This window comes from Poecile atricapillus, chromosome Z (genome assembly GCF_030490865.1).
Source record: "Poecile atricapillus isolate bPoeAtr1 chromosome Z, bPoeAtr1.hap1, whole genome shotgun sequence".
NCBI classification, from domain to species: Eukaryota; Metazoa; Chordata; class Aves; order Passeriformes; family Paridae; genus Poecile; species Poecile atricapillus.
Genome location: NC_081289.1, coordinates 25,394,547 through 25,419,463, shown reverse-complemented (window position 1 = coordinate 25,419,463; position 24,917 = coordinate 25,394,547). Strand labels below are relative to the sequence as shown.

General features: G+C 51.0%; 2 protein-coding genes across 3 annotated transcripts; both read left to right on the top strand.

The window, feature by feature from the left end:
• Positions 1–2,131: 2,131 nt before the first annotated feature.
• Positions 2,132–6,609, top strand: LOC131572805 (somatostatin receptor type 3-like). The gene is made up of 2 exons (XM_058826172.1): positions 2,132–2,367; positions 5,044–6,609. Exon 2 carries the CDS (start codon positions 5,104–5,106, stop codon positions 6,307–6,309), a length of 1,206 nt encoding a protein of 401 aa, XP_058682155.1. The 5' UTR covers positions 2,132–2,367; positions 5,044–5,103; the 3' UTR covers positions 6,310–6,609.
• Positions 6,610–14,870: 8,261 nt separating this feature from the next.
• Positions 14,871–21,689, top strand: LOC131572881 (complement C1q tumor necrosis factor-related protein 6-like). Of its 2 annotated transcripts, none has more exons than XM_058826302.1 (3): positions 14,871–15,043; positions 18,915–19,152; positions 20,680–21,689. In XM_058826302.1, the coding sequence occupies exons 2-3, from the start codon at positions 18,921–18,923 to the stop codon at positions 21,225–21,227; spliced, it is 780 nt and encodes a 259-aa protein (XP_058682285.1). In that variant the 5' UTR covers positions 14,871–15,043; positions 18,915–18,920; the 3' UTR covers positions 21,228–21,689. The 2 variants fall into 2 exon arrangements, with proteins under 2 accessions (XP_058682285.1, XP_058682286.1); XM_058826303.1 differs by lacking the exon at positions 14,871–15,043 and adding an exon at positions 17,929–18,029.
• Positions 21,690–24,917: the final 3,228 nt, after the last annotated feature.

The following is a 24,917-nucleotide window of genomic DNA, read 5'->3' as shown; positions in this document are numbered from 1 at the left end:
TTCTCAGCTGAGCCCTAAGTTCTCAGCTGAAAAATTGTCTCCCCTCTGTGCCACACAGAGGATGGGATGCAGGTTTTGGGAGGGGACACCTGAACGCAGACCTCTTTCTGTAGGGACTGCCCTTGCAGGTTGCTGGGAACATCTTTTCACCAAAACATTGCTGCATTAATCCTTCTAAGCTCTGGCACTCTCACATTGCCAGACACAGGCAGAGTGAGAATAAGAAGGGGGAGGGCAGGGAAAAAAATTAAAGAGGGAGGAATGAGTCACCAGCCCAGACAAATTGCCTCCAAGACACTAAAATTAAGCTGAGGAGAGTGGTCCCAGTGGTACTATGGATCTGGCAGCTGTGAGCACCTGCTTTCCTGATGCATTGCAGGGACTTGAGCGTAAGTGTTACAGGGTGGCTGCTATTGCCACTACTTGCAGGAGAGAGGAGGGCTCAGGGTGTGATGATTGACACTGCAAAATCCTGCAGTCCTAGGAGGGCACAGAGAAACTATGGAGTTGAGCCAGATTACTGCTCCCTGATGCAGCAACACTTCTGAGCTTCAAAGGCTGCTTCCTGCACTGAGGAGGTGCATTGGTGATGCCAAGTACAACCAGACACAGTGAAGCTCCCGAGGTACCCTGCTGCCAGGGAAATTTCTGCAATTTCAATTCATGGTCAGGTATGAATAAGGCAGTTAATTCAGTGATGTGGCACATTACCTACTGAAAAAGTTCACAGCAACCCTGGCAGGCACCCTGTGGCAGGGTGTTCTGCAAATATCTGCACTGCACGTGGGCTGCTGGATGAATTGCCTAGGCCCATCCAAAGGTAATGTAAATGATGTCAATGTAACTCTAGAAGAGTAAAAATGAAGCCTCTGGTATGGGCATATCCCTGTGAAAGGGCAAGGGACACAAAGTACTTGAAAATGGGGTCTGACCTCTCTTAAGCATCTTAAGCATGACTCAATGCAATATATTCCCAGTGGTTGATTACTTCTCTCCAGTTTTCAAGCCCTGGCTTTTACTTTTTCAGTCTGCCCCATCCCCTATCAAGTACAGCAATGCATAAGATGTGTGTGAAACAAAATTAATGTATCAGCCTACCTGTGGAGGTGCACAGGCTGAACTCTCATCCCAACACAATTTAAGCAGTTTGGATAGCCCCGCACTGGAGAATGGGACACAACTCAGAGCACTGAGGAAGTGAGCTGGAGACCTGGAATTTGTGATCCTATGACTGTGCTTATGCTAACAAGTCCTGTAAGGGTTAGCAGGGCTATGTAGAGCTGTGCAGTTACATGGCTCTGTTTCCTCTAACAAAGGAGCCTGGGGGCTCTTGCAGGATGCTACCAGGGTGCCTGCCCTGGTGAAGAAAACCTCTGGGTGCTACCCATGCCAATCCTTCCCCAATGAGGACTCCTCTCTCTTCTGTGTCTCCAGACAGCATTGTGGCCAAGTTCTAGCCTAAAGAGGCCTGACAGCTTTGAAGTCCTCTAGTGCCTTCATCAGCTCTCCTTTCAGCAGCACTGGCTGCACATAAAGTTGCCCAAGTAGGTTTGGATTTTAGACCCAGGCTAGGAGAGCCGAGCCAAGTCGCCCCTCCTGCAAGCCACTCTCTCACCAAATAGCTGCTGTCTGCATCTCTCTCTTCTTCCTCTTTTCCCTCTGCTGTCTTCAGCTTCTTTTATCTCACTCCTCATTCCTTCATCCTCCCCTCTTCTGCTCTCCCCTTATCCCTCTGCCCATCTCCTTGCGCCTCCCTCTCCCGCTTCTATTCTCCAACCCGGTATCTCCCCCCGCTCATCTTTGTTCTCCTGCCCTGCCGTCCATCCCCTCCATCCCCTCCTTCTCCTGCCGGTGTTTCCGTGCGTGGCGCCCATTTGCTGCCGGCACCCGTCCGCCGGTACCGGCGCTCCGCATCCCGAGCCCCGCCGATGGTGGGGGCTGCGCGGGGGAGGCACCCGCGGGCGTGGGGCTGAGGGGCCGCGCATCCCCCCGCCCTCCCCCGGGCCCCTTCCCACGCCAGGCACGGCGGGGGCGATGGGCAAGTCCGGCTAGCAGGACTCGCACCGCCGGCAGCGCTCGGCGGGGCTCGCTCCCTCCGGGAGCGCTTCGCTCTGCCGCGTTTAGAAAAGGGGAAGGGGAAAAGCATGACACGGATTCTCCCGGGGAAGCGGAGGAAAATGTGCATCCCGACGACATGTAAGTACCCGGCGGCTCTGCCCGCTCTTCCCAGATGTCTCCCGCGGGCATGAGTCCATGCAGAAGTTAAGTCTGCAGTTCCAGAGAAGAAAACCTGCCGACCACCCCCCGCTGCCGACCCTCCAACTCTGCCAGTCCAGCCTGGTCCTTACGAGAGAGCTCAAGCCGGAGGTGAGACGGGAGAGTCCTGAGCTGGAGCAGGGCCGCGGGAAAACAGGGGGGACAGGAGGGGAGGGGGCCAAGAGGGGGTGGTGCAGGTTATTTGGTTGTGTTGTCCCTCCCAGCTGCTGTCCATGGTTTGTTACCAGGACTAGGCTCAGCTTTCAGCATCCACCTCCTCCTCTCATTCAATGCAGAAATATGCATATATTTATATTTTTTCCCCTAAGGAAAGAAGTAGTGCCAATTTCCCATCTCTTCCTATCTCTCTGCCTTCTTCCTGCTCTCCAGCTGCATGAACCAGGCATATTCTGGTAGCACCTGTTAGAGGATCCCAAGCCTCTTGCAACAGGTGCTGTCTGCATCAGGAACAGATCCAAGTGGATGCCAACACACTATCGGTCTGAGGCCAGGGATCCTCACCAACTCCTACCTATGCATGTGCTGCCAAAGCAACCAGGAGAGTCGATCCGAAATAGATGGAGCACTGGTGCCCACTGTTTTTTCTGCCAAACCAGCCAAAATGTGCGACATGGCACTTGAGCTGGTACATGGCACTTGACAAAGTTAGAATGGCAGCAACAGATCACACCTGCTTAAAGATCAAGTTTCTCCCCTGCAGCTGCCTGAGCAGGAAAATCAGTTTATAGGAAATCCATGCTTTTAGTTGCACACTTTAGCATTTTTGATGGGGCTTCTGAAGCTACCCTGAAGCTGGATTTACTGAATTGCTAAACAACAGTCTGAGCAACTGGCTTTGAGGTCTGGACCCCAGACACTTCTCCAAATGCTTTGCAGCTCTACCAGGAGTATCTCCATCCATATTTGGTATTTGTAAGGCTCCAAATGTTTGGCTTTTTTCTTCTTTAAATTCCTTTGTATGCAGGAGGAACATCCAAATGGATTCCTATCTATGTCTTCATCTTATAGAGGATCATCCTTTTATGAACATATCATTCTGGCTTCTGCCACCGTTTGTAGGGATCTTCATCCCTAGAATGGCCAATGTCCTCCTCTTTTCTCCTACAAGTTATTTGTGTCACTAGAACAGAATTGGAAAAAATATCAGAAGAAACATCCTTGAACTTAGAATTTCAAGTCACTTCCTACTCTGCCTATTCATTGCAGCCACTTGTGATGTGTGGAACCACCCAGTGCTGCAGGACCCCATGAGATGGGCTTCTGTCAGGACAGTGTGTCACAGCCCAAGGCACCTGAAAATTAGGAAAATCTAAGCAATCCCAGTCTGTCAAAGCTGAGATGCTCTAAAGCAGGAAACATTTATACAGTAGCCTGTAGAAATGGCCTTAAGATGTAGTTGTTCAACTGTTTTTATGGGGCCTATGAGATGAGATTCCTTCAGCATAAAATTTGATACATCTATGGGGTCTGTTTGGCTCACCCGTGTGATGTCCAAGGAGTCCACGTAAAGCTCAGGTCTCCCCTGGGTTTCCAGAACTTGGAATGGTGCCTACAAAACAAACAAACAAACAAACAAACAAACAAACAAACAAACAAACAACAAAAACCCAACCAAACAAAAAAACCCCAAACACTGTAATATTAGACATTAGTGAAGAAAGGTTTGATGCTACAGAAAATCACATCCATGAGAAAAGTCTCTGGAGTGTCTCTGGCCTCCCGAAAATAGTTAAGGTTGGGAGTCCTTTCCTTTGACATCCTCAGTTTTAATTTCAATAGAAAAGGAATTTCAGAGGCCAAAGAGATTTTTTGAGGTGTGAAAAATGTCCCCATTCACTTCCACCAAATCATCTTCCCTTCCAAGGACCTAATTCAAGGGGATGACCCTGTCAGTCCACACTTCCAGAAAATTTTTTCAGATATGGAGTAATCCTGAAAGAAACACAAATCTCCCCTGCATTAGGTTTTCCAGGGTGTCTCTGGTCCACAGTACTTGCTGGGCTCTGTGTTTCACATATGGAGCCCTGACAAAAGGCACGTCCTTCCCTTAACTGTCCCTTCTCTCCCTGCAGCTCCTCACCCAGTGTCAGCAGGAGCTGGTGGTGAATGGAGAGCTTGTTTGCTCAAGGCTGTCTCTGAGTGAGCCGAGTGCTGTTTCCATGCCAAACCCTGACATGACGAGCAATTGGGCTCCTCAGCTAAGGAAGGCAGCTGCTGAGCTAAGCCTCTCTGCTTGGATTGAACGTGCTTTTCCTTCTGCTGTGGGGAGAAGGAAAACAATAACCTGGCCAGTCCAAAAAGAGCTTCAGCAAGCAGGAGACTAAATACTCAGAGAATAGGAAAGTCAGAGCTGGAAAGGCACTTTATCACTGGATGCTTTTCCCTCTTTTGTTTGTAAAGCACCTGCCACTCATAAATGAGAACCAGGCCCCTGGGGACCATGTCCTCAGCATCGGATTCTTAGCAGAAAATGAAAACTTTCCCTCTCCTTATGCTAGTCTGTTGTTCTTTCCCCAGAGGATCTTTCACTAGAGAAGAGGCCCACATTGAGCCATGTCCCTGTTTGTCCCTCCATGTCCACTGTGCCTTGCAGGACTAGATGAGTTTGATATGGTCCTAGACCTTCCAGCATCTGCCAGCATCCACAAACTCCCCTTGATTTCCTGTGCCTGCCCATACCTAAGACACAGTTAATGTGGTGATTTTACCTGTGACTTGTTCAGCTGTCATGTCCCCAGTATCAATGTTTTTTTCTCCTCCCCTCAGCTCCAGATTGCTAACTGATCCTGCAAGGACACTGTCCCCACCCTCTTCCCTGCCTCTGCTATGGACACTTCTGCTTTTAGCCTCCCCACGCCGGCAGTGTTGGAGGAGGGGAATGCCTCCAGTAGCTGGGCAGGCTTCACTACCCCCAACAGCTCCTCCACCGTCAGCCCTGGTGTAGTTGTCAGCGGTGTCCTCATCCCTGTGGTCTACCTCATTGTCTGTGTGGTGGGGCTGGCTGGGAATTCCCTGGTCATTTATGTGGTCCTGCGGCACTCCGTGAGCGAGTCGGTGACCAACGTGTACATCTTGAACCTGGCCCTGGCCGATGAGCTCTTCATGCTGGGCCTGCCCTTCCTGGCTGCACAAAACGCCCTGTCCTACTGGCCATTTGGTTCTTTCATGTGCCGGCTGGTGATGGCCGTGGACGCCATCAACCAGTTCACCAGCATCTTCTGCCTGACGGTGATGAGCGTTGACCGCTACCTGGCTGTGGTCCACCCAGGGAAGTCCTCCAAATGGAGGACAGCACGGGTGGCCAAGGCCGTGAGTGTAACCGTGTGGGTGCTGTCTTCCATAGTGGTGCTGCCCGTGGTTGTCTTCTCAGATGTCCCTTTAGGGATGAGTACATGCCACATCCAGTGGCCAGAGCCTGCCTCGGTGTGGAGAGCTGGCTTCATCGTCTACACTGCTACCCTGGGCTTCTTTGGACCACTCTTGGTGATTTGCCTCTGCTATCTCCTGATTGTTGTGAAGGTTCGCTCCTCTGGCAGGCGGGTGAGGGCTCTGTCCTCCAAGCACAAGCTTTCAGAGCGCAGGGTGACCCGCATGGTGGTGACTGTGGTGGCTGTCTTCGTCCTCTGCTGGCTTCCCTTCTATGTCCTCAACATAATCAATGTTGTCTGCCCGCTGCCAGAGGAGCCATCCCTCTTTGGAGTCTACTTCCTCGTGGTGGTGCTGCCATATGCCAACAGCTGCGCCAATCCCATCATCTATGGCTTCCTCTCCTACCGCTTCAAGCAGGGCTTCCGCAGGGCCATCTTCAGGCCGTCCCGCCGAGTCCAGAGCCAGGAGGTGCCAGCATGCTCCCCAGAGAAGATTGACGACGAAAGGGAAGAGGGTGAGATCAGCAAGATCACCCAAAATGGAAATGAGAGGCAGGAGCGCCCTCTAAGCAGTGGAGAAGGAAAAAGCAATGAGCAAAAACCACTCCCTGAGGAGCCTGTGGGATGTGAAAAGAGCAACAAGTTGCATGTCAGTTATTTATGATGAAAGGGGTGGTGCAGGGGAAAGAGACATCGGGACATGGGATCCCCTTCACCTTCTCTGCTTTCAAAGGCAATGGGAGACATCGATACAAGGGAATAATAAAGTCCAAGAGTATGCTTAAAAATTAATAGGGCTCCATGATCTTGTGGAAGAAGCAAGGCATTGTTCTTGGCTTTGGAAGAGACACCTGAGGTTTGTGTGGTACCAGTGTTACCAGAAATTGGTAAAAATAAAACCTCCTTAACACTAATGTAGCATTAAGAAGCAAGCATTCTTTATCTGGCTGGATGCACGAGTGAATATCCCCTTCCAAATATCATGCATGCTGAGTACAGAAAAAGCTCCCATTTATATACTATATTTTACATACATGCTCATGGATTTTCCCAGAATAAACATACATATGATATTAATTTCCCCAAAATCACTGATGTGTTTTCCCTCTCCTTTACACATTTGTTCTTCTGTCCTGGGAGTCTCGTGGTAGTGGTTGATGACCCCAAAGTCAAACCTGAACTCCTGGTGAATTGGTAAAAGTTGGCACAACTGGGCTGGTTGTTTTGAGTTCTTCTTCCTACAGAATAAACATTGTGCAGTTCCATAGGCCAGTGGCTTTTGAAGAATAAGCATCGTATTCACCACCAGGAGCAAACCAGGCAACACCAGGTAAAGAGCAGACTGCATTTAGGGAAAGCTGAAGAGGTGATGGGCACTGAGGGTACAGAGAGAGCAAGGTCAGCCCTAGAGCCATGACCTACCCTTAGATGACCCAGCTTTGGAGGGCATAGGCTGCCATCTCATGGTGGCACCTCAAGGAAGTCCCCAGATGGAGTAAATGCCATATGTAGGCAGCCTAGTGCCTTGACTACCCTCCTTATAAACATGAGAAGTGGTTTACCTTAAAAGATGAACAGGAAGGAGAAATGTCTGCAGCAAAGACATCCCAGCCAGTTGCATGCATGGCTGGCCCCTCTCTAGTTCTTCAAAAAGTCTGGGGGACAGGTTTCCTCCCTGTTTTAGTCATGGCTGGAGACCACTGACTGCTCAGAACCTCCTCCTTCTTTTCAGAGCTCTTACAGACTCTGGGCAGGATGCCAAGACTTATCTGAGATAAAAAAAACAGAATAATTTTTTCTGCACCTCGCATTCCTCAGGGTTCTCCTGGTGCCTCTGTGCCCTGGTAGGAGGTGCAACAAGGGTAGAGAAGAAGGCAATGAGACATGAGCTGGAGGCAGCATTTCTTTTCTTCTCCTTAAGCTTTACTGTAAATAAAGAAAAAGCCTTTGTACTTGGAAGGCCAGGTGGGCAAAACCATTCTACACGTTTAGGGGAGGGGGGTGCTATGGATTTGGCACTCCTGAGAGTATACAATGTCTTTGAGTTGAGTCAATCTCTGTATGGAGTCATGTTTGGCTGATACAAGAGATGAAGACGTCTCTCAGTTCAGGATGCGGGCAGGAAGCAGACAGAGGTCAGCAGATCTCCAGCGTGTGAGAGCTGTGCTTGTGAAGAGTCTGTGCAATACTAGGAACCAGTTTATCCTCTGGGAAGTGGTAGAGTATTTTGGCTCAGGATGGTCAAAAAATGATGCGTCTGCATGTGCACAAAGGTAGTTTTGCCAGAAAAGTAGGCAAAACTTTGTTCCCTGGACTGTACATGTATGGGGATGGATGAAGAGGATCAGAGACTGAGGAGTCAGGGGTGGTGGAAGGCTGGTGCCAGTCCTGGGCACTGACACTCATCTTCTGGGTCTGTGCACATGTGTACAGGGGCACCTAGAGGGGTATGCATACATAAACACAGATGAGGGAGTGTGTTTATGTAATTGCAGGATGTTTAAGTGCGGATGTGAATGCTTGGACAAGAGTTGGAGAGAGAGTGTGCTGCTGTGGAGTTGGACTTGCTCCTGCACACTGGTTGTTGGAGAGAAGTTGTGCATGGGCCCATCTGCGTGTGCAGGCTAGAGGAGCAGTGCCGTACAAGGGTGGGTGGGATGAAGGTCTCCCTCTCCACTTCAGATTCATTCCGGCAGGTCTGCTAAAATGTCTGTCCCCACACTTCTAACTTCTCCATGAATGGCATTGCTAAGCTACAGCCACCGAAATGGCCCTCATACTGCAGCCCTTTGGGCAGTGTTCTCCACAAACAATTTTGAGAAATGGGAAGGAGGGACCCACCAGAAGGACACATGCCTCCCTGAGGTCAGGAGATGTTGCAGGAGGTGACCTGGGGAGGGCTAGGATTCCGGGAGCTAGCTGGGTAATGGAAAGATGTCTCATGGGTCACTTGAGAGAAGGTAAGAGAAGGGAAGGGGTGGCATGGGGTAGGGTGTGCTGGGACAGAAGCCAAAAGCCTTGAGCTGGGAAGCAGAACAAGATGCAGCAGCTGAGGATCGTGGGAACAGAACCACTTTATGAGGAAGCAAGAGTCAAGGTCACACAAAGGCAATGTGAGAAGATGTGAAGGCCTGGCAGGCATCAGAACTGCAGTGCAGGGCACCCAGCTTTGGAAAAGGACTGTCACAGGGCCTCAGGTGAACAGATACCTCCTAGCCAGGTTAGAGAGCAGAGGAAAGGTGGGCAGGCACAACCAGCCAAAACACCTGCAGCTGTGCTCTCAGCCACTGGTACTGCCATCACCTCCATGACAAAGATTGTCCCCTGAAATCCTACATCCTCATGTTTCCTCTTTAAGCCTGGGATGCTGGATCCAAGCTGTCCATGCCTGCAGGCTCAGCCTCAGGAGCTGAGCTGCCTGCCAGACCATGCAGGAACTGCTCAGCTGCCCTTACAGCGCTCCCCTGAGCAGGGACAGTCAGACACCCAGGAGTGCAGGCTCAGCTCACGGGGAAAAGAAAGAGCTTGGTAGCCAGTTTCTATCTTCTGCTATGTCTTTACATCTTTTTCTCCTTCAATCCATGCTTCCCACAGTGTGGGCCCCAGTCAGAAAAAATCAGCCAAACTATTCATTGGGCGTGGGATACAGTTTGCTGGACTAAAAAAAGCCTCTCTTTTAGTTTCTTGGGGAGCTCCCGCAACATCCACAGGATGAAACACAACCAAGAAGTCCTGGCAGAGTAAGGATGGACTGCCAAAGCTTCTGCCTCTATAAGGGGCAACAAGTGGTAGAAAGATTAAAAGGGCTGGCTACCAAATGATCAGATAGATGGACAACACAGCACTTCAAACTCCGGTCTGTGTTGCTTCTCTTGCAGGGAAGAGCAGAGCCAGGTGAATGCTGGACTCCCCCAGGCAAAGCAATCCCTGCAGGGCAGAGCAGAAATTGTATTATCTGAGGAGCTTGTAGCACTGCTTGTGCTTGATGACCAGGCACTGAAGAAGGACCTCGCAGGGAGCAGCTCGGGTGGGTGGGGGGGCAGATGTAGGATGGGTTTCCTTATCCATGGAGCAGCAGCCCAGCTGCCGTAGGGGAGATGGGGGGAGCTTCCCAGCTGCCAACACACTTAACAGAGACAGTCTCCTTCACCACCAAACTGAGCTGAGACTTCATTTCACACGCCTTTGCAGCTCCATCTGCTGCAAATCACCATTCAAGAAACTCCGTCGACTGGTTGGCTTCTTAAAATACCAACATTCCTTAAGAGCCCAAGCACTGCAATGCCAGCACCAAGCAATAGTGCCAAGGAGACATCATTTTGACACATGGAATCTGAGCTCCCACCAAGGCAGCTCTGCAGAGCAGCCTGCTGGGGCAAACAAAATGTGTTCCAGGGAGATCTGCAGGGAAAAAAAATAAATATGGAGATTTTCGATTAAATAGGGGTTTAAAAGAAAAGAGACACAAGCATCACATTTTTCTGTCTTGTGTTTTCTTCACCCCCCTAGGCTGTATCCTGTTTTGCAGTGACAAATTGGGGAAATAAAAAATGAAGATGAACAGAAAATAAGACTGGGGGAGGGGAAGGAAAAGGTATTTCTTGTTCAAAATTCATCAGGAGAAAACAAATGCCACAAAATTCTTCAGACTATCACCACTGATTTAAAGGCTGTTTTTCATAGGAACAGGCATTTGGAATGATGGTCAGGAGGTCACTGCCTCATGACCCCTTCTCTTTCCTCAGCACTGTCTTCCTGTTGGTGAATCCCCAGAGTTTTCTGTGGTAATGGCATTAATCTGACTGCCCTTGTGTTCCCTCTCCTTAACGATGGTGTGGTTGACTCTGGGCAACCCAGAAGCCACGGGGACCATGTGCAGTGGCTAAATGAAAGTCTGGATGTGTTCAGGGGGGATTTGCTCCAGTCAGATATGGAAAAGAGTTTTTCTGTTCTGTGTGCAGAGACACAGAGATAAGGACTCCATCAAGCCCTGTGCTGCACAAAAGGTTTCATTCTTGTCACGTAGTGATCATAGCTGCAAGACTAGAAAGGGCTGCAATGATTTCAGCAGCATTGTGCAATCCTCTTCCCAGCAAATGTATAATTACAGATGGGGTGATAGAAACACAGGGAACCCATTCTGTCAGAGAGCTCGTACTCACACCAGGTCTCTGCACAAGAGCAGACAGAGAGGCATTTGTATGTGCTGTATGTGCATGCAGGCAAATGAGTGTTTATTGCATGACTGCATGTGTGTGTGTGTGTGTGTGCGTGTGTGTGTGTGTGTGCCACTGGGTGGATGTGTGTAAACACACAGACATCCATGCCACACACGGATTCAAGCAGATATATGTGTGCCTGACAGCATATGGGGCCACCCACACAGGTGCCCACACACCCACACCTGCGTGCCCCAGACCCCAGCCAAAGTATGGGCGCCAAGAACGCGGCACATTCACCTCGATGTGAACACACAGGCTCAGGCTGGGAGAGGGCATCTACGCCTTGCCAAGGACCCTCCACACGCACCCACCCACCAAACCCAACCACACAGCGGTGGTCTGGGGCAGCTGCAGACCTATTCAGCGTGACCTTTCTGCTCTGCAGTGGATCTTCAGGAGGAAAACTGGAAGGGCAGTGAATGGTGATGGCAGAGGGGCTCCAGTGTGGAGAACCCAGGGTGTGTTTCCAGGATGTTGCCAACACAGCCCACACATAATGTCATTTGAAGCTGTGTTAGGGAGCCGCTGTGCTTGTCATCAGCAGGGAATCACAGCAGCTCAGCTCAGGCAACAACAAAACTGTCCAGGCCATGTTCTGCTTTCTGCTGTTATACAGGGGGTGTGTGGAGGGGACAAGAAGCATTGTTGTAATGGAGTAGCCTCCAGAGAAAAGAGACAGGGGAATACAAGAAAGGGAAACACCTTTAAAAAGAAGATGCTCCTAGCTCTCTCCTGAGGATCCAACAGAGAAGTGAAATGCTTTATCTGCTCGAACGAGTGGAAAATATGCAAATATTTGCTCATGAAAAATTGCTGTTCTTTGCCTTCCCAAGCATAAACTGTGCAAACGCCACACACCACGCAGCCGGCTCACGCAGATCTCACACTCGGCACGTCATGCACAAACAGACACACGCGCATACCCAGTGCGTCAATGCAGCCGGGCTGGGACACGTGCCGGGGCTGCAGCACAGCAGCCTTCTCTACGTGACAAGCAGGGCCGCGGGGCACGGCACTACGGATGTCTCCGCTGGCAAACTGTGCCTGGGCGGGCAGTGCCCCGCCGCGGCTCCCCGCCGTGCTCGGGAGCCGGAGCGGCTGCGAAGCTGCGGGCGGAAGGGACGCGAGAACCCGTCCCGATCCTGCCTCGCTCTCGGGCAGGCGGGACACCTCCGGGGGACACGCAGCGGGGCGGGAGGGACAGGGCGGGGCGGCGCTGAGCGGCGCGGGGGATGCGGGGATGCGGGAGATGCGGGCATGTGTGGGATGCGGGAGATGCGGGGATGTGTGGGATGCGGGGGAAGTAGGGATGCGGGAGATGCGGGGATGAGGGGATGCGGGAGATGCAGGGGATGCAGGGATGCGGGGGATTCGGGGATGCGGGAGATGCGGGGATGTGCGGGATGCGCAGCACATGCTGCAGAGGGGAGCGGGCAGCGGCCGGCAGGTGCGGCACCGCGGGGAACCCGGCCAGGCTCCTGCCCGTCTCACCGGGCTTAGGACTGTGCTGCCAAGCGGCAGTGGAGCCTCTCCGTGCCAACCCTCCTCGTGTCAGACATCCAGAGGGACCTGTGCAGGTGTGAGAGGTGTGCACTCGCAGCGCAGAGACACGGATGTGTCCTGGGCTGCATCAAAAGAAACGTGGCCAGCAGGTCGAGGAGGTGATCCTGCCCCTCTGGTGAGACTCCATCTGGAGTGCTGCATCCAGGTCTGGGACCCCCAATACATGAATGACATGGACTTGTTGGAGCAGGTCCAAGATGACAGTGATGAAGATAATCAGAGGGCTGGAGTATCTGTCCTGTGAAGAGAAGCTGAGAGAATTGGGGTTGCTAGCCTGGAGAAGGCTCCACTGAGATCTTATAGTCCCTTCCAGTACCTAGCAGGAGACTACAGGAAAGCTGGAGAGGGACTTGTCACAAGGGCATATAGTGATAGGACAAAGGGAAAAGGCTTTAAAATGAAGGAGGTCAGGGTTAGATTAGATATTAGGAAGAAATTGTTCACTGTGAGGGTGGTGAGGCACTGGCACAGGTTGCCCAAAGACACTGTGGTTGCCCCATCCCTGGCAGCATTCAAGGCCAGGCTTTGAGCAACCTCATCTACTGGAACATGTCCCTGCTTATGGCAGGGGGCTTGGAATTACATGATCTTGAAAGTCCTTTCCAACCCAAACCACCCTGTGATTCTATAATTCTGTCATGTCAGTCTGGTTCCCTTAGTAGAAAGCACCCCACACAGATCCAAGAGTTTGTGAGCTCTTAAACACCATCTTCCTTGCCCATCCACCTGTCCACTCATGCCCTGCCAGCCCATCCCCCTTCCACAAAGTGCTTGTTTCTTTGGTGAGAAAGCTCATGGGTATCTCTGAAGAAAGTTTTCTCACCCAAACCACTGTGCACCTTTCTCAGCACTCCTTCTGAGAGCTGATATGCCCTGAGTAGTGATCTACTGTTGATAAGTGATACGGGCAGGTCTAGGGGTGTGCATAGGAGAGGACGACAAAAGAGTAAAATTTTCTGGGTCTTCACAGGAGTGGATGGGAGGAGGGGGCCGTCAGGGGCATGCAGATACAGAGAAGCAGAAGGCAGCAGGCTTGCCCAAAGGTTATTTTTAAGAACTGGTTCAAACAGGCTACGGTGTCACCTGGAATCTCCCACCCAGCCAAGCTGCTGGATCTAGATGTTCACATGGCAGAAAACTCTTTCTGGTTGCAGTAGGGATAGTCCTTGTAGTCATATGACAGATTTTGGGGTGGATACCAATGCAGTTCCTTGGTCTCATAGGCAGGGTCACAAGGCGAGGGTAAGAGATGGGACACTCAAGTTGGAAAAGCTGCTGATGGGGAGAGGGGCAGCCTGGGTGATGCTGTGAGGCATCTCCAGCTGGTACAGCTTGTCAGCCAGTGTCTGGTACCCTCCCTGCTCAGCTGTGTCACACAGGGACTGGCTGTGGGGGCACTGGAAAGTAGGAGACAAGCTCGCACTTTCACACTCACTATTGGAGACTGCCAACAACAGCTTTGCTCAAGCAGTGAGTGCAGGTGAAGGGCTCTTCCAGCTGCTCCTCAGCCACGTGGCATTTCAGCAATGCACAGCAAGGGAAAAAAAAAAAAAAAAAAAAAAAAGCAGAGACTTTGCCAGGCCTTGATCTCTGTGTGAGACAGGCCAGGCCGCCAAGCAGCACACAGCAGAAATCCCTTCTGGCAGAAGTGCCTTCAAACTCAGCAGCAGCCTGCATAAAGCCAGGGAACGTGTTGTTTCTGCTTGGTCTAGGCCACACATGGGCAGAAGTCTAAAGAGAAATGTAGCCACGCAGCTGGCATCTAATAGGTCTGCTGGTCCTTCGAGACGTAGAAAGCATTCTAAGCCAGTAACTTTGTACCATGCTGGTGCTCTTGAGTAACAGGAGCTGGCTGTTGCACAAGCCCTGTGCACAGACGTGGAGTCCACAGGCTGTAAAAGATTCATCTAACCACAGAATCACAGACTAGTTTGGGCTTGAAGGGACCTTTAAAGGTCACCTACTCTTCCCAGCCTCTTCTGCTGCCTGGCCAGAGATGATCAGTGATCCTGGTACAGCAGAGTGACAGCTGCTGTTACAGGATAACCTGAGGGCACCACAACTTACTGAAGCAAAAATCTGCATTACCACCTTTCCATGTCTCAGGTGTACCCTCCTCCCCACTTACAGGCACTATGGAAGGGCCAGGCAAAGGTACCCAGGAGCAGCCAGGCTGTGATGGAGAGGAGACAAGTGCAGAGCAGTGCTGCTCATCCCTTCCCAGCTCTTGAAACACATGTGAGCTCTCTCTCCAAGGGTAGTAACAGCAGTAGCCAAAAGCCTGAACTTTGCTTCCAGAAGGAATCAGCTGTTGAGCTGAGCAAATTGTGATGCCGTGCAGGGTGGGTGGAAGAAGGGAGGGAGGAAGGGAGGGAAGAAGGGAGAGAGGGAGGGAGAGCCAAGCCTGACACGGGCCGGAGCAGGAGGGGAGGCACTCACAAAGGCCTTGGAGGCAGGATGGAAAAGACAGTAATTACATAAGAGCACTTGGCGAGCATCTGGCTGGAGTCAGCTGGGCCCTGCCGGCCCTCCCTCCCGCGCTGCTAACCAGGAGCAGCTGAGGATACAGGATACAGATAACTCAGCGTGGGACCCCTGCAGAGGGGAGCGGAGGTAAGAGGTGCTCCGCTTCCCCTCCCAGCTTGTGATGCCCTTGAAGATTAGGGACAGAGGAGTGGGGAGCACGGGGAAGGAAAGGCAGCTGTGGTGGAGGAGGAGAAGCAGTCAGGAAGGGGAAGAGAAGGGGCTCTGCCTCTTGGTGAAAATGATACCTTAGCTCTGGAGGTTTGGTGAGGGAGGAGCTGTGAGGGCTGATTGTTTATGTTTGTGTGTGTGTGTGTGTGTGTGTGTGTGTGCGCAACAGGACAGATGATTTACATGTGTCACAGGGGAGCTGAGCTGTACACAGGGGCTACAGAGAAGAGAGAACATCAATTTCCTTCTCCATACCTCTGGTAGGGAGGGGTAATAGTATGGATGCAGCCACTGAGGTAGAGACAGTCTTTGTCCCCCTACTTTGTCAGTGTTGGGGTGGGTATAGGAAAAGAGAGGAAATGGAGGAGGAGGAGGAAACAGCTGCTTTTGAGCAGGGATAGTTGCAGTATGATCTGGACAGTGCTTCCCTGGGCTGCCTCCAAGGCAAAGTGTGTGATGAGGGAGAGCGAAGATCGTTGGGCACACAAGGTGCCCTCAGGCTTGAACTGCATTTTAAAATATGGCTGGCACAGGTTTACTGGATAAAATTCTCAAAATCTCCTGCAAATGTGGCTGCCCTGGCAAAATATTTCTGGTACACACTGTTCCCTTCAGGGAGCAGGGCAATATCACCCTAACAAATGGCATAAACTTCTGCCCAGCTGGGCAATGCCACCAGAGCACATCTTTGTTTTCTGGCTCTTGGCATGTCCCTATTCAGCCCAGATGAGACATTAAATATAAAGTCCTGCTTCCTCCCCACTGTGAGCTGTTCTTGCAGTCAGATGAGGCACAGGCAAAGGCCCCAGCTGATGAGGTCCCCTGTGAAGAACATCTGCTTGGCTGTGAGCAGCTCAGGAGTGCAGATGGAAATGAGGACAATGGCCTCCCTCCTACCTGTTTCCCTTGGAAGGGTGGAAGAGGCCAGGAAAAAGGCCAAGAACTGCAAAAGTGGGTAGTGTCATGTTTGGAAATAAGCCAGGCAGGAAAACCTGAGAGAGGCACTGCAGGAGCTTTTTTGGGACAGAGAAGAGCTTTGTCTTCAGTATCAGTCTCTAAGTTTTCATGCACCCCAGAAAATTTACTTGCCTCTAATAGTACTGTCAGCTGCCAAAATTCCCACCAGCAGCAGCCAGGAGTAGACAACATGACTGATCACAAAAGCCCTCTTCTGTCAGCTGCTAAGGCTCCATTAGCAAGAAGTATTGCCCTAACCTTCCCCCCCTGCTCTTAAAAGGGGAAACTGAGGCACAGATGAACGTGGGCAACTTGCAGTGGACTTCATTGCACATCAGTGCTGGAGCCCTTTGAGGAGCTCATGCACTCAGCAGTGAATTTCTCTGTCCTCTTCCTGCCCCAGCTGGAAGGCATGTTCACTCCATGTTCATTGAGCTCCAGGCTGACAGGCAGCCTGAGAATATCTCCAGGCCTCCCAGCCCCCATTCCTCCCTTCCCCCCACAGCTCACAGTACATATTTTCCCAGAGTTTTCCGCTTGCTTCTCCAGTGGTTCTGGGGTCCTGCCAAACTCCAGCCACTCTCTGGGAAGCGGGGCCTCCCATTCCTAAACCAAACAAATGGGAGAAGGGAAACAGGGAAAGAAAAAAGTCCCAGCACACACAGACACGCTCAAAACCTTATTCCCCTCAGAAACCTTGGAGCCTTCTGCAGCTCCTACTGGAAATTACAGGAGGCACACCGCTGACTTGGCATTTCTGACTCCTGCAGAGCAGAGAAGTTGTCCATCCTTCCTTCTGCCTCCCAAAGATCCATATGTGCACACACCCCCACATACCCAGGGTATAAATACCCAGGTCAGTTTTGATTCAGGGTAGAATCTTCTAATCCTCTTCCCAACAGACTCCACAGTGTGAGAAAAATCTCCCATCTCTTGCACCCTGCGTTCTTCTCCCCCCCAAATGCCCTTCATTCCAATGTTCTGGTGCAGCCACATTGTGCATACCCCAAAGGCACAAGCTTGTCAGCTTGGCGCCAAGCTGGGGACAATGGTCAGAGCCAGGGTTTGTTTCCAGATCCCCAGTTTTGCTGGCAGGCAGCTCCCAGCAGCCAGGCTCTGCTTCAGACCAGGCACACCCCTCCCATCCAAAATGCTCGGCCTGGGACCTAAACAGGGGACATGACCAGGGGATGACACGTGCTGAAGCACAAGGCTTGGGGCTCTGCCCAGGCAGAGGGGATGACCAGAGAGGGAAAAAAACTGATGCCTCTCCCAGTTGGCAGCTGCTCCTGCTAGAAATATCATGCCTGGGGCAGGAGGCCACAGTGACGTGCAGGAAAAACAATGCAGGAGAGAATGAAAGATGAAGTTTGGGGACTATGAGTGGGTCAGGCACAGCTGGGGAGAGAGTGTGGCCAAGTGAAGGACTCAAGCATGGGACAAGGGACTGTCCCATGTGCCAAGGACTGAGGGCAGATTCCTGTAGCATCCTGCCTGAAGGAAAGTCTGTCTCTTGCACCAATGCACCTTACCTTGTCCATGCTGAGATGCCAAGGGTGGCACACTGCCCCGCTGCTGTCCACCCCTTGCACAGGGCACAGTCTGTGCTGCCTGCAATTTTTCCTGGCTGGAAGTGAAAAGGCAGAGAATAAAACCAAAACGAACAACACGTACAAGGAAAAGGCACTTCCTAGGAAAGAGTTAAAAAGACGCTGAAACCCAAGCCGGTTTAGGATGGAGAGCACCCAAAGCCAGGGAGGGAGAAGGAGGGAGAGGAGAGGGGAGGGAGCCGGTCCAAGCCTAGCTTGCGCACCCAGCCAGCGCTGAGCAGTGCCTGTGCCAAGAGCCGGCTTCCTTAAAGCCATGGGCCCAGGGGCCTGCCCTGCAGGCAGAGGGGAGCCGGCGAGCAGGGGCTGGGAAGCGAGGAGGGGAGCCTTGGGCCCCGGAGGTGAGCAGCTGTGCTGTGCTGGGGGGCAGGCAGCAGGATGGGGGGCACAGGCTGCGAGAGGGGCTTTCTCGGCTGCTCGGCGTGTCTGTCTTTCGTAAGCAAAGCTTCTCCGCAAGCTGCAGAGCTTCACATCCTTCACCGTCGGCAGCGAAGCAGCTCCCCTCGGGTCTGCCCAAAGGCTGAGCTGGGGAGCTGGGAGTGCCCCTGGGGGGTGCTGGGGTTTGCCTGAGAGCCCACTGGGCATGGGTGGGAGGGGACCGAGCCGGCGGGACGGGTGGGATTTGGTGGGGGAACGGAGGGGGCTGAAGTTAAGTTCCCAGCCCACAGGAGAAGAGGCATCTCTGCTGAGAGATGTGGGCCAGGCTCCATCTGGGACATGGGGATTTTGGGGTTAGATTCCTATAAAGAGTTGATATGCAGTGATAGGAGGGCTGGGGACATTTTTTACAGTGCTTCTCACAGATTGAGCAGCCTACCAGAGCATGCTTTTGCTAAAGAACTGTTGAGGCTGAACTCAATGACCCTAGAGGTCTTTTTCAGTCTTAACAAATCTATGATTCTGTCTCCTTCCTCTATCCCAGCCTGGGGACTGAATATTCTAGTGGCTTTAATGGTTTGCCTAGTCAGCATCAAGCCTTCTCCCAGGGCCAGCACCGAGTCTCCACTGGCCTGGGCACAAGGGCGTGGGGCACCCTCTTGGGCCATGCGGTTGCTGCTCAGATTGCAGCCTTGAACAAGCATGTAAGCTCCCTCCACAGGACAATGCCATTTCATCCCACCCCTGGCTCCAGCCACAGAAAGATGTTTTATCGTGATCTCTGTTCCATCCCTTATGTTCTCCCCCTTCCTATACCTCACTCTTGGCACTTCCTCATATCTTCCCAGGTCACCATGGACATAACCTACCTGCGCACATCCCTGACCTTCCTTTTTCTCCCTCTTGTTGTGTTTGGGGCACCCGCTGATGAACCCAACCTCACAGAACCAGGCCCTGGTGCTTGCAAGCGCTGTTGTGACTCACTGGACTCTTCCACAGATACCCCACCAGTCCCTCCCAGCCACCACCACTTTCCCTACCCAGTGCCAGAGGTCCGTCCCTATATCAACATCACCATTCTGAAGGGTAAGTCTTTGCCCCGGATGCCAAGACCAGCTCAGGGACTGATGGCATTGCAGTGGAGGTGACAGCTGGATTGCTGGCATGCTGGTTGTGCCATCCTGGAGGATAAGTGACCACACTCCCTGTGCCCAGGGTTTAGATGTTTTGTGCTGTGATGAAGAGTAGCCTGGAGGGATGGAAGTCAGTGAGTACCTCTGCTGTGATCTCTGTGTCTCAGGATGCTGCCTGCTGCTAACTCTTCCTCCTTGCTAGCACAGGAGTGGCACTGACAGCCTCTTGCCAAGCTGGGAGGACACATTCCTTGTCTCAGATTCACTGTAGTGCCTGAGGGAAGGAACAGTCCTTATCATCTGCAGAATAAGCACGTTTTGAGAGCATTGGCACCCAGGTTGTGGGGAAACCTCCATCTCTGTGGGTCATATTTGGGAGAGGGAGGAGGACAAAGGGAAGCAGCAGTTATTTGCGAGCACCTCCAGGTTCAACTGGAGCTCATTCCACCCTGCAGTGGCTGGCTTGGCTAACGGGAAAGAGTTCCCTATTTTAGATCAGCTCCTCCCTTCAGGACTCCCCTTTTAGCCTTTGCTGTGGGCAAAAGCCTGTTCCCAGCTGGATGCTGCCACACACTTCTTGTAGCTCTGTGGTTTGTCTGGGTTAACTCAGCGGATGCTCTGCCTGAAAGAAGCTGCAGTCCATCAAAGCTCAGAAGGGCAGATAGAGGCCTAGACTAGAGTGGGGTGTCACAGGGGGACCTTCAATACCATGCAGTGGATGGAGAGGAGGAAAAGAACAAGATACAGATTTTGAATGCTGTCACTGGAGGCTGCTCTGAGTCCCATTTCTTCTCTGTATACAGAAAGTACATTCTGGTGCCGGTCTCTCTCTGTATTGATGCCTGCCCAAGTGTGTGATGGACAGTGCACACAGCCCAGGTTAGAACTGCAGTATTAATTAGACAAGATGCTCAAAGCATCCCAGTGTTGTGAAAGTACCATCCCTCTAAGTTGCAGTGCTCCCTCTGCCCAGTCCAGCTTGGATCTTTTCCCTCTGACCCACCCTATTGTCCCTCCCTAATCATATTGCCCCACGGGTGTCAGCAGTTCTTCCCCTTCCCCAGCCTACAGCAAGGCCGGTGTGCATCCTGTGTGGATAATTGGGTCACAGGAGATGTGTGTGGGAGGGCCAGGCTGCACTGGAGGGAAAGGAATGTGGGAGACGAAGAAGAGGTCAAGTGGTACTTTGGATTGCTGGGCTCCCTCTGAGGCTGAAGTCTCCTAGGGAGAGGTCCTGGTGCGTCCAGCAGAGCCGTATCATTTGGTGAGCAGGGGATTCATTGGGGAAGAGACTCCAGTCACTCCCAGAGCTCTGCTAGCTCCTTTCCCATGAGGAGCAGAGGTATTGAGACCCTCAAAGTGTTCCTTCGGGCATTGCCCCATTTGTGTGCAATCCTCTGCCTCCTCATTAGGCCTTCTCACCACCACTTCCACATCTTCTGGAATCACACTGAGTTGTGTCCTCTGCTTCCTCCTGCAGGAGAGAAAGGAGATCGGGGAGAGCCTGGGATGCCAGGGAAATGGGGCAAAGAAGGACCACGAGGCGAGCGGGGCGCCCAGGGCCAGAAAGGCAGTAAAGGACAGATGGGCACAGCGGGAGACCCCTGCAAGCATCAGTACGCTGCATTCTCTGTCGGTCGCAAGAAAGCGCTGCACAGCAGCGAGGGCTTCCAGGTCTTGATCTTTGACACTGTCTTTGTCAACCTCTACAGCCACTTCGACATGTTCAATGGCAAGTTCTACTGCTCGGTGGGTGGACTTTACTATTTCAGCCTCAATGTCCACACCTGGAACTTCAAGGAGACCTACATGCACATCATGCACAACGAAGAAGAGGCGGTCATCCTGTATGCCCAACCCAGTGACCGCAGCATCATGCAGAGCCAGAGCCTCATGCTGGAGCTCCAGGAAAATGATGAGATCTGGGTGAGGCTCTACAAGCGGGAGCGGGAGAATGCCATTTACAGTGATGATGTTGATGTGTACATCACCTTCAGCGGGTACTTGGTCAAGCCCAGCATTGAATAACTGCCTCTCATCTTCCTTGGGGCCTCTTAGGCCTTTTCCTTTTTCCTCTCTCTCTCTCTCTTTCTGTCTCAATCTTTCTCTCTCTTTACTGCCCGTAACCACTGCAAATCACTTGGAAATGGGCCTGTCAAATCTCAGGCACTGAGTGTGAAACTTGTCATGCTGGCTCCCACCTCACGTTCTCTTGTAGCCAGGCCTGTATCTGTCCACTTTCCATCATGGCACTACCACCTCTTGCCCCTCACCTCATAACCCCACCTTAGGTTATTGGCTTCTTCTCAATCCGCCAGCAAGCTCCCTCTGGCATTTAGGCTTCTAGAGCAAGAGGAAAGCTAAAATGCTGCTCCCGGGCCTGTGTCTCTCTTTGGGGCTTCATACATAAAGGTCTCCTGTGGAAAGGACTAGAAAGTCCCCACTGCCAAGGTACATCCTGGCTCCTCTCCATCCTAACTAGACATACCAATTTTGCAGCCTCAAACAATGTCACCTCTGGTATCTGGATTCTGGAGAGGGGACTGGGATCTGATGGTCTCCTGTAGCACAAGGAAGATGTAGAAGCACTGAGAGAGGATATTGTCTTTCCAAAAAGGGAGCTGTTGGCCTTCTAAACTGGCTTTCCATGGACACCCTTCTTTGTCACAGAGTCCAGGCTGATTGTCAAACCTAGACCTGGTGGGATTTTCCTCCTCTGTTCCAGCTCTAGCTCTTCAAAGAGATGAAGGGCCAGACACCTGGCCAGACCCTTCATGGGCATCTGCCCATGATTTAGTAGAGGCAACCATTCTGTTCCCACTAGTGATCACCAGTACAGAATGAGAGAGAGAGAGAGAAAACCTTGAAGCCCCCCTCCCCTCCCACACCTCCCCTGGGGTGCTACTCAGTCTTGGCTCAACAGCTATGGGAAGCTAGTCCAGAGAGCAAACCCAAATCTGCTCTCCTTTGGCTGAGGTGCCATTTCATTGTCCTCCTGAAGGTGGTTCTCCCACACTGGTGTTGAAGGACCACTGTTTCAGGGCCTGAGCTCGAGGCTGTAGGGGCAATTGCAGTTCAGTCAATTCCAAACCTGAGCAGGCTGTCACTTCTTTGCCTCTGTGGTGGAACAGAGATAGAAGTGAGACCACAGCACCTTGCCCAAGGGTTAAAAGCTTCCCTGCCGTATGCTCCATGCCCTTTTCTGGCAATCTCATCAGAGTAACTGAGAAAAGCATGTGGCTAAAACAAACCCTCGCTCTTTTTGTCAGGTTGGAGATGTCGCAGTGAGAAAGGAATGCCAGTGGTAGGGTTTTCTAGTACTATTTATATTGGTCTCACCCTGCTCCCACTCACATCCCTCTGGAGGGGATGCTGCAGTCCTGGGGGGAGCAGGTGAGGCTGGCTCAGCACTTTAGGAAACCTACTTCCACATGTCATGATGCTCCCACAAACAGCAGTGCCAAGACTTGTCTCTTTTTTGAGTCTCAGGGCAGGAGAAGCAGGAGAAATGCAAGTATTTCTCCTCTGCTCATCACTGATCATGAAATCTTCAGACTTAACCGGGTTCTGCTGTCTCAAGATTAGCCACAGTCTCTGCCTATAGCACCTGGGACTGCCAGGGCTCTTCCAGACGAGATGTACATCATTATACAAGATTAGGTTTGGTACACACAGCCCAGGATAGTATAGGAACAGGGACCAAGGCTAAATACTAAAACTGACCTTGAAAAAATGGCAGGGCATTTTCTCTCTTATCCTCTTTACTTACTCTCCATGCTTTTTTAGGGAAGCTGTACAGACTGTAGTAAGTCTTAGGAAATTTGCTCTGGATCCTCTCCACCACTGTCAATGAGGCAATGGGTGGAAAAAACAAAGTTTCACTAAGGCGAGGCTGATTTTTTCACAGGGAAACATGTGATGAAGGGATCATGGAAACTAAAGGGGACTGTGAGTTTCTTCCTCTCCCTTAGCAGGTGCAGTGTGTGGAATTGCTCAGAGACAGGATTTCAGATAGCAGAGGAAGCAGAAAGGTGCAGGTGATGCTCAGGACCGAATCCCTTTCTCTCTTTCCCAACAGGCTGCAAACCCAGATATAATCTATTTACAGTGTATAGTGCCCCATGCCTCCCTGAAGAGAAGCAAGCCTCTCTAACACTGAATATCTCCATAAGCAAGCTTCCTTCTTTCTCCTTTCCTATTTGGTGATTGAATGTTGGTGACAGGTCTCCTGTGCTACCCATGAGCAGCCAGAGGGTGCCTGATGCACGTGAGAGGAGGGCAGGGGGACCAAAGGGTGTGTTTAACAGGCTTCTGGTGCTAAACAAGATGGCATTCCCTTGGTGCTAAATCAGATTTCAGGAGTATTGGGTGCTTTCTGGAAAGTGTAGTAGGCTGAGTTGTGACGTACTCTGGAATTAATGGTGCTTTATGTAACAAAACCAAACAAACTCCAAGAACTTTTGTATATATATATTTTTTCAGTGGTATTAAACTTTTTTTCCTTGGTTGTTTTGCACTTAAATCTGTTTTTCTCTCCCAACCTGTTCCTTCTAGCTCTGGTTATTGCTGAATCATGTGATGGAAAAGACACTGACCTGTAATTGACAGGTACAAAGTCTAACTCAGCTCTGAAACTTCCCTGGGTAATCCTGGGCAATCTTGTGTCTGTTTCCTTTGCAAAGAACCATTACCTTAAAAAATTTACTGCTTGAACACTTCTAATTGTGACAACCCTTTTGCTGGAAAAGCTTGCAGCAAATTCAATTTTTTGTAATCTTTTTTTGATTTTTTACAAAGATTTTTGTAATCTTTGTAAATCTTTGATTTTTTACAAAGATTTTTGTAATCTTTGTAAGATTTTTTTTTGTAATCTTTGGAGATTACAAAAAAAATCCCAGGACAATACAATGGGTTGTAGGAGTAGGCTTCAAATTGAAGAAGGCTGGGTTAATGTCAGAGTTCTCTTAAGGGAGATCAGATCCCTTGATCTTATGAAATTTTTAGCACATTCTTCTATCAAGTACTTGGTAAGCACAAGTGTTTTCTGTTTTCCCTATGATATTTCTCTTTTCCCTGCCAAGATCTGAAGGCCAGGAAATACAGTGTAGGAGGGATAGTAAACTGTTGACTGGACACTTGTGCTTCCTAATATTGGATTGAGTGGGAGTTCCAGAGTTAAGCTGGACATGCATATTTGGAATGCATGTGTGTGATGAGAAAGGCCTGAGAGTCAGGTCAGAGGTGCAAAGACAAGTGGTAATTGCTCATGAAGTGGAGGGAGAAGGGAAAACATCAGCAGGGACTGGTGACTTGTAAGCTTGAGTGAAAGATCTAGAAGGAGTAGAATCCTAATGACAGGGACATGCCTTTTGGGGTCTCAGTCCAAGTCAAAGAGGTACATGGGGTATTGTTTATCATCTTTGGACTGAGAGGATTCCTGCTGAGGTAGAAGGATAGGCAAAAAAACAAGATGAGGTGCCCATATAGGACCTTCTGTTTTGAGTTTAATTTGCCTTCACATAGTTTCTCCTGTGGTTTGATGTGTACCAGACACTTCATTTGGCAAAGCGTGGAATACATAATCATACACATCCCTACAGGCCTCTTTGGTCCTGTGTCAGGCCCAGGGCAGGGGCTATATATATCTTAGTAAATACAATACTCTGTCAGGTCAGAGCCCAGCCTTCTTCTCATTTTTTATTTACTTCAGAGGAAGCA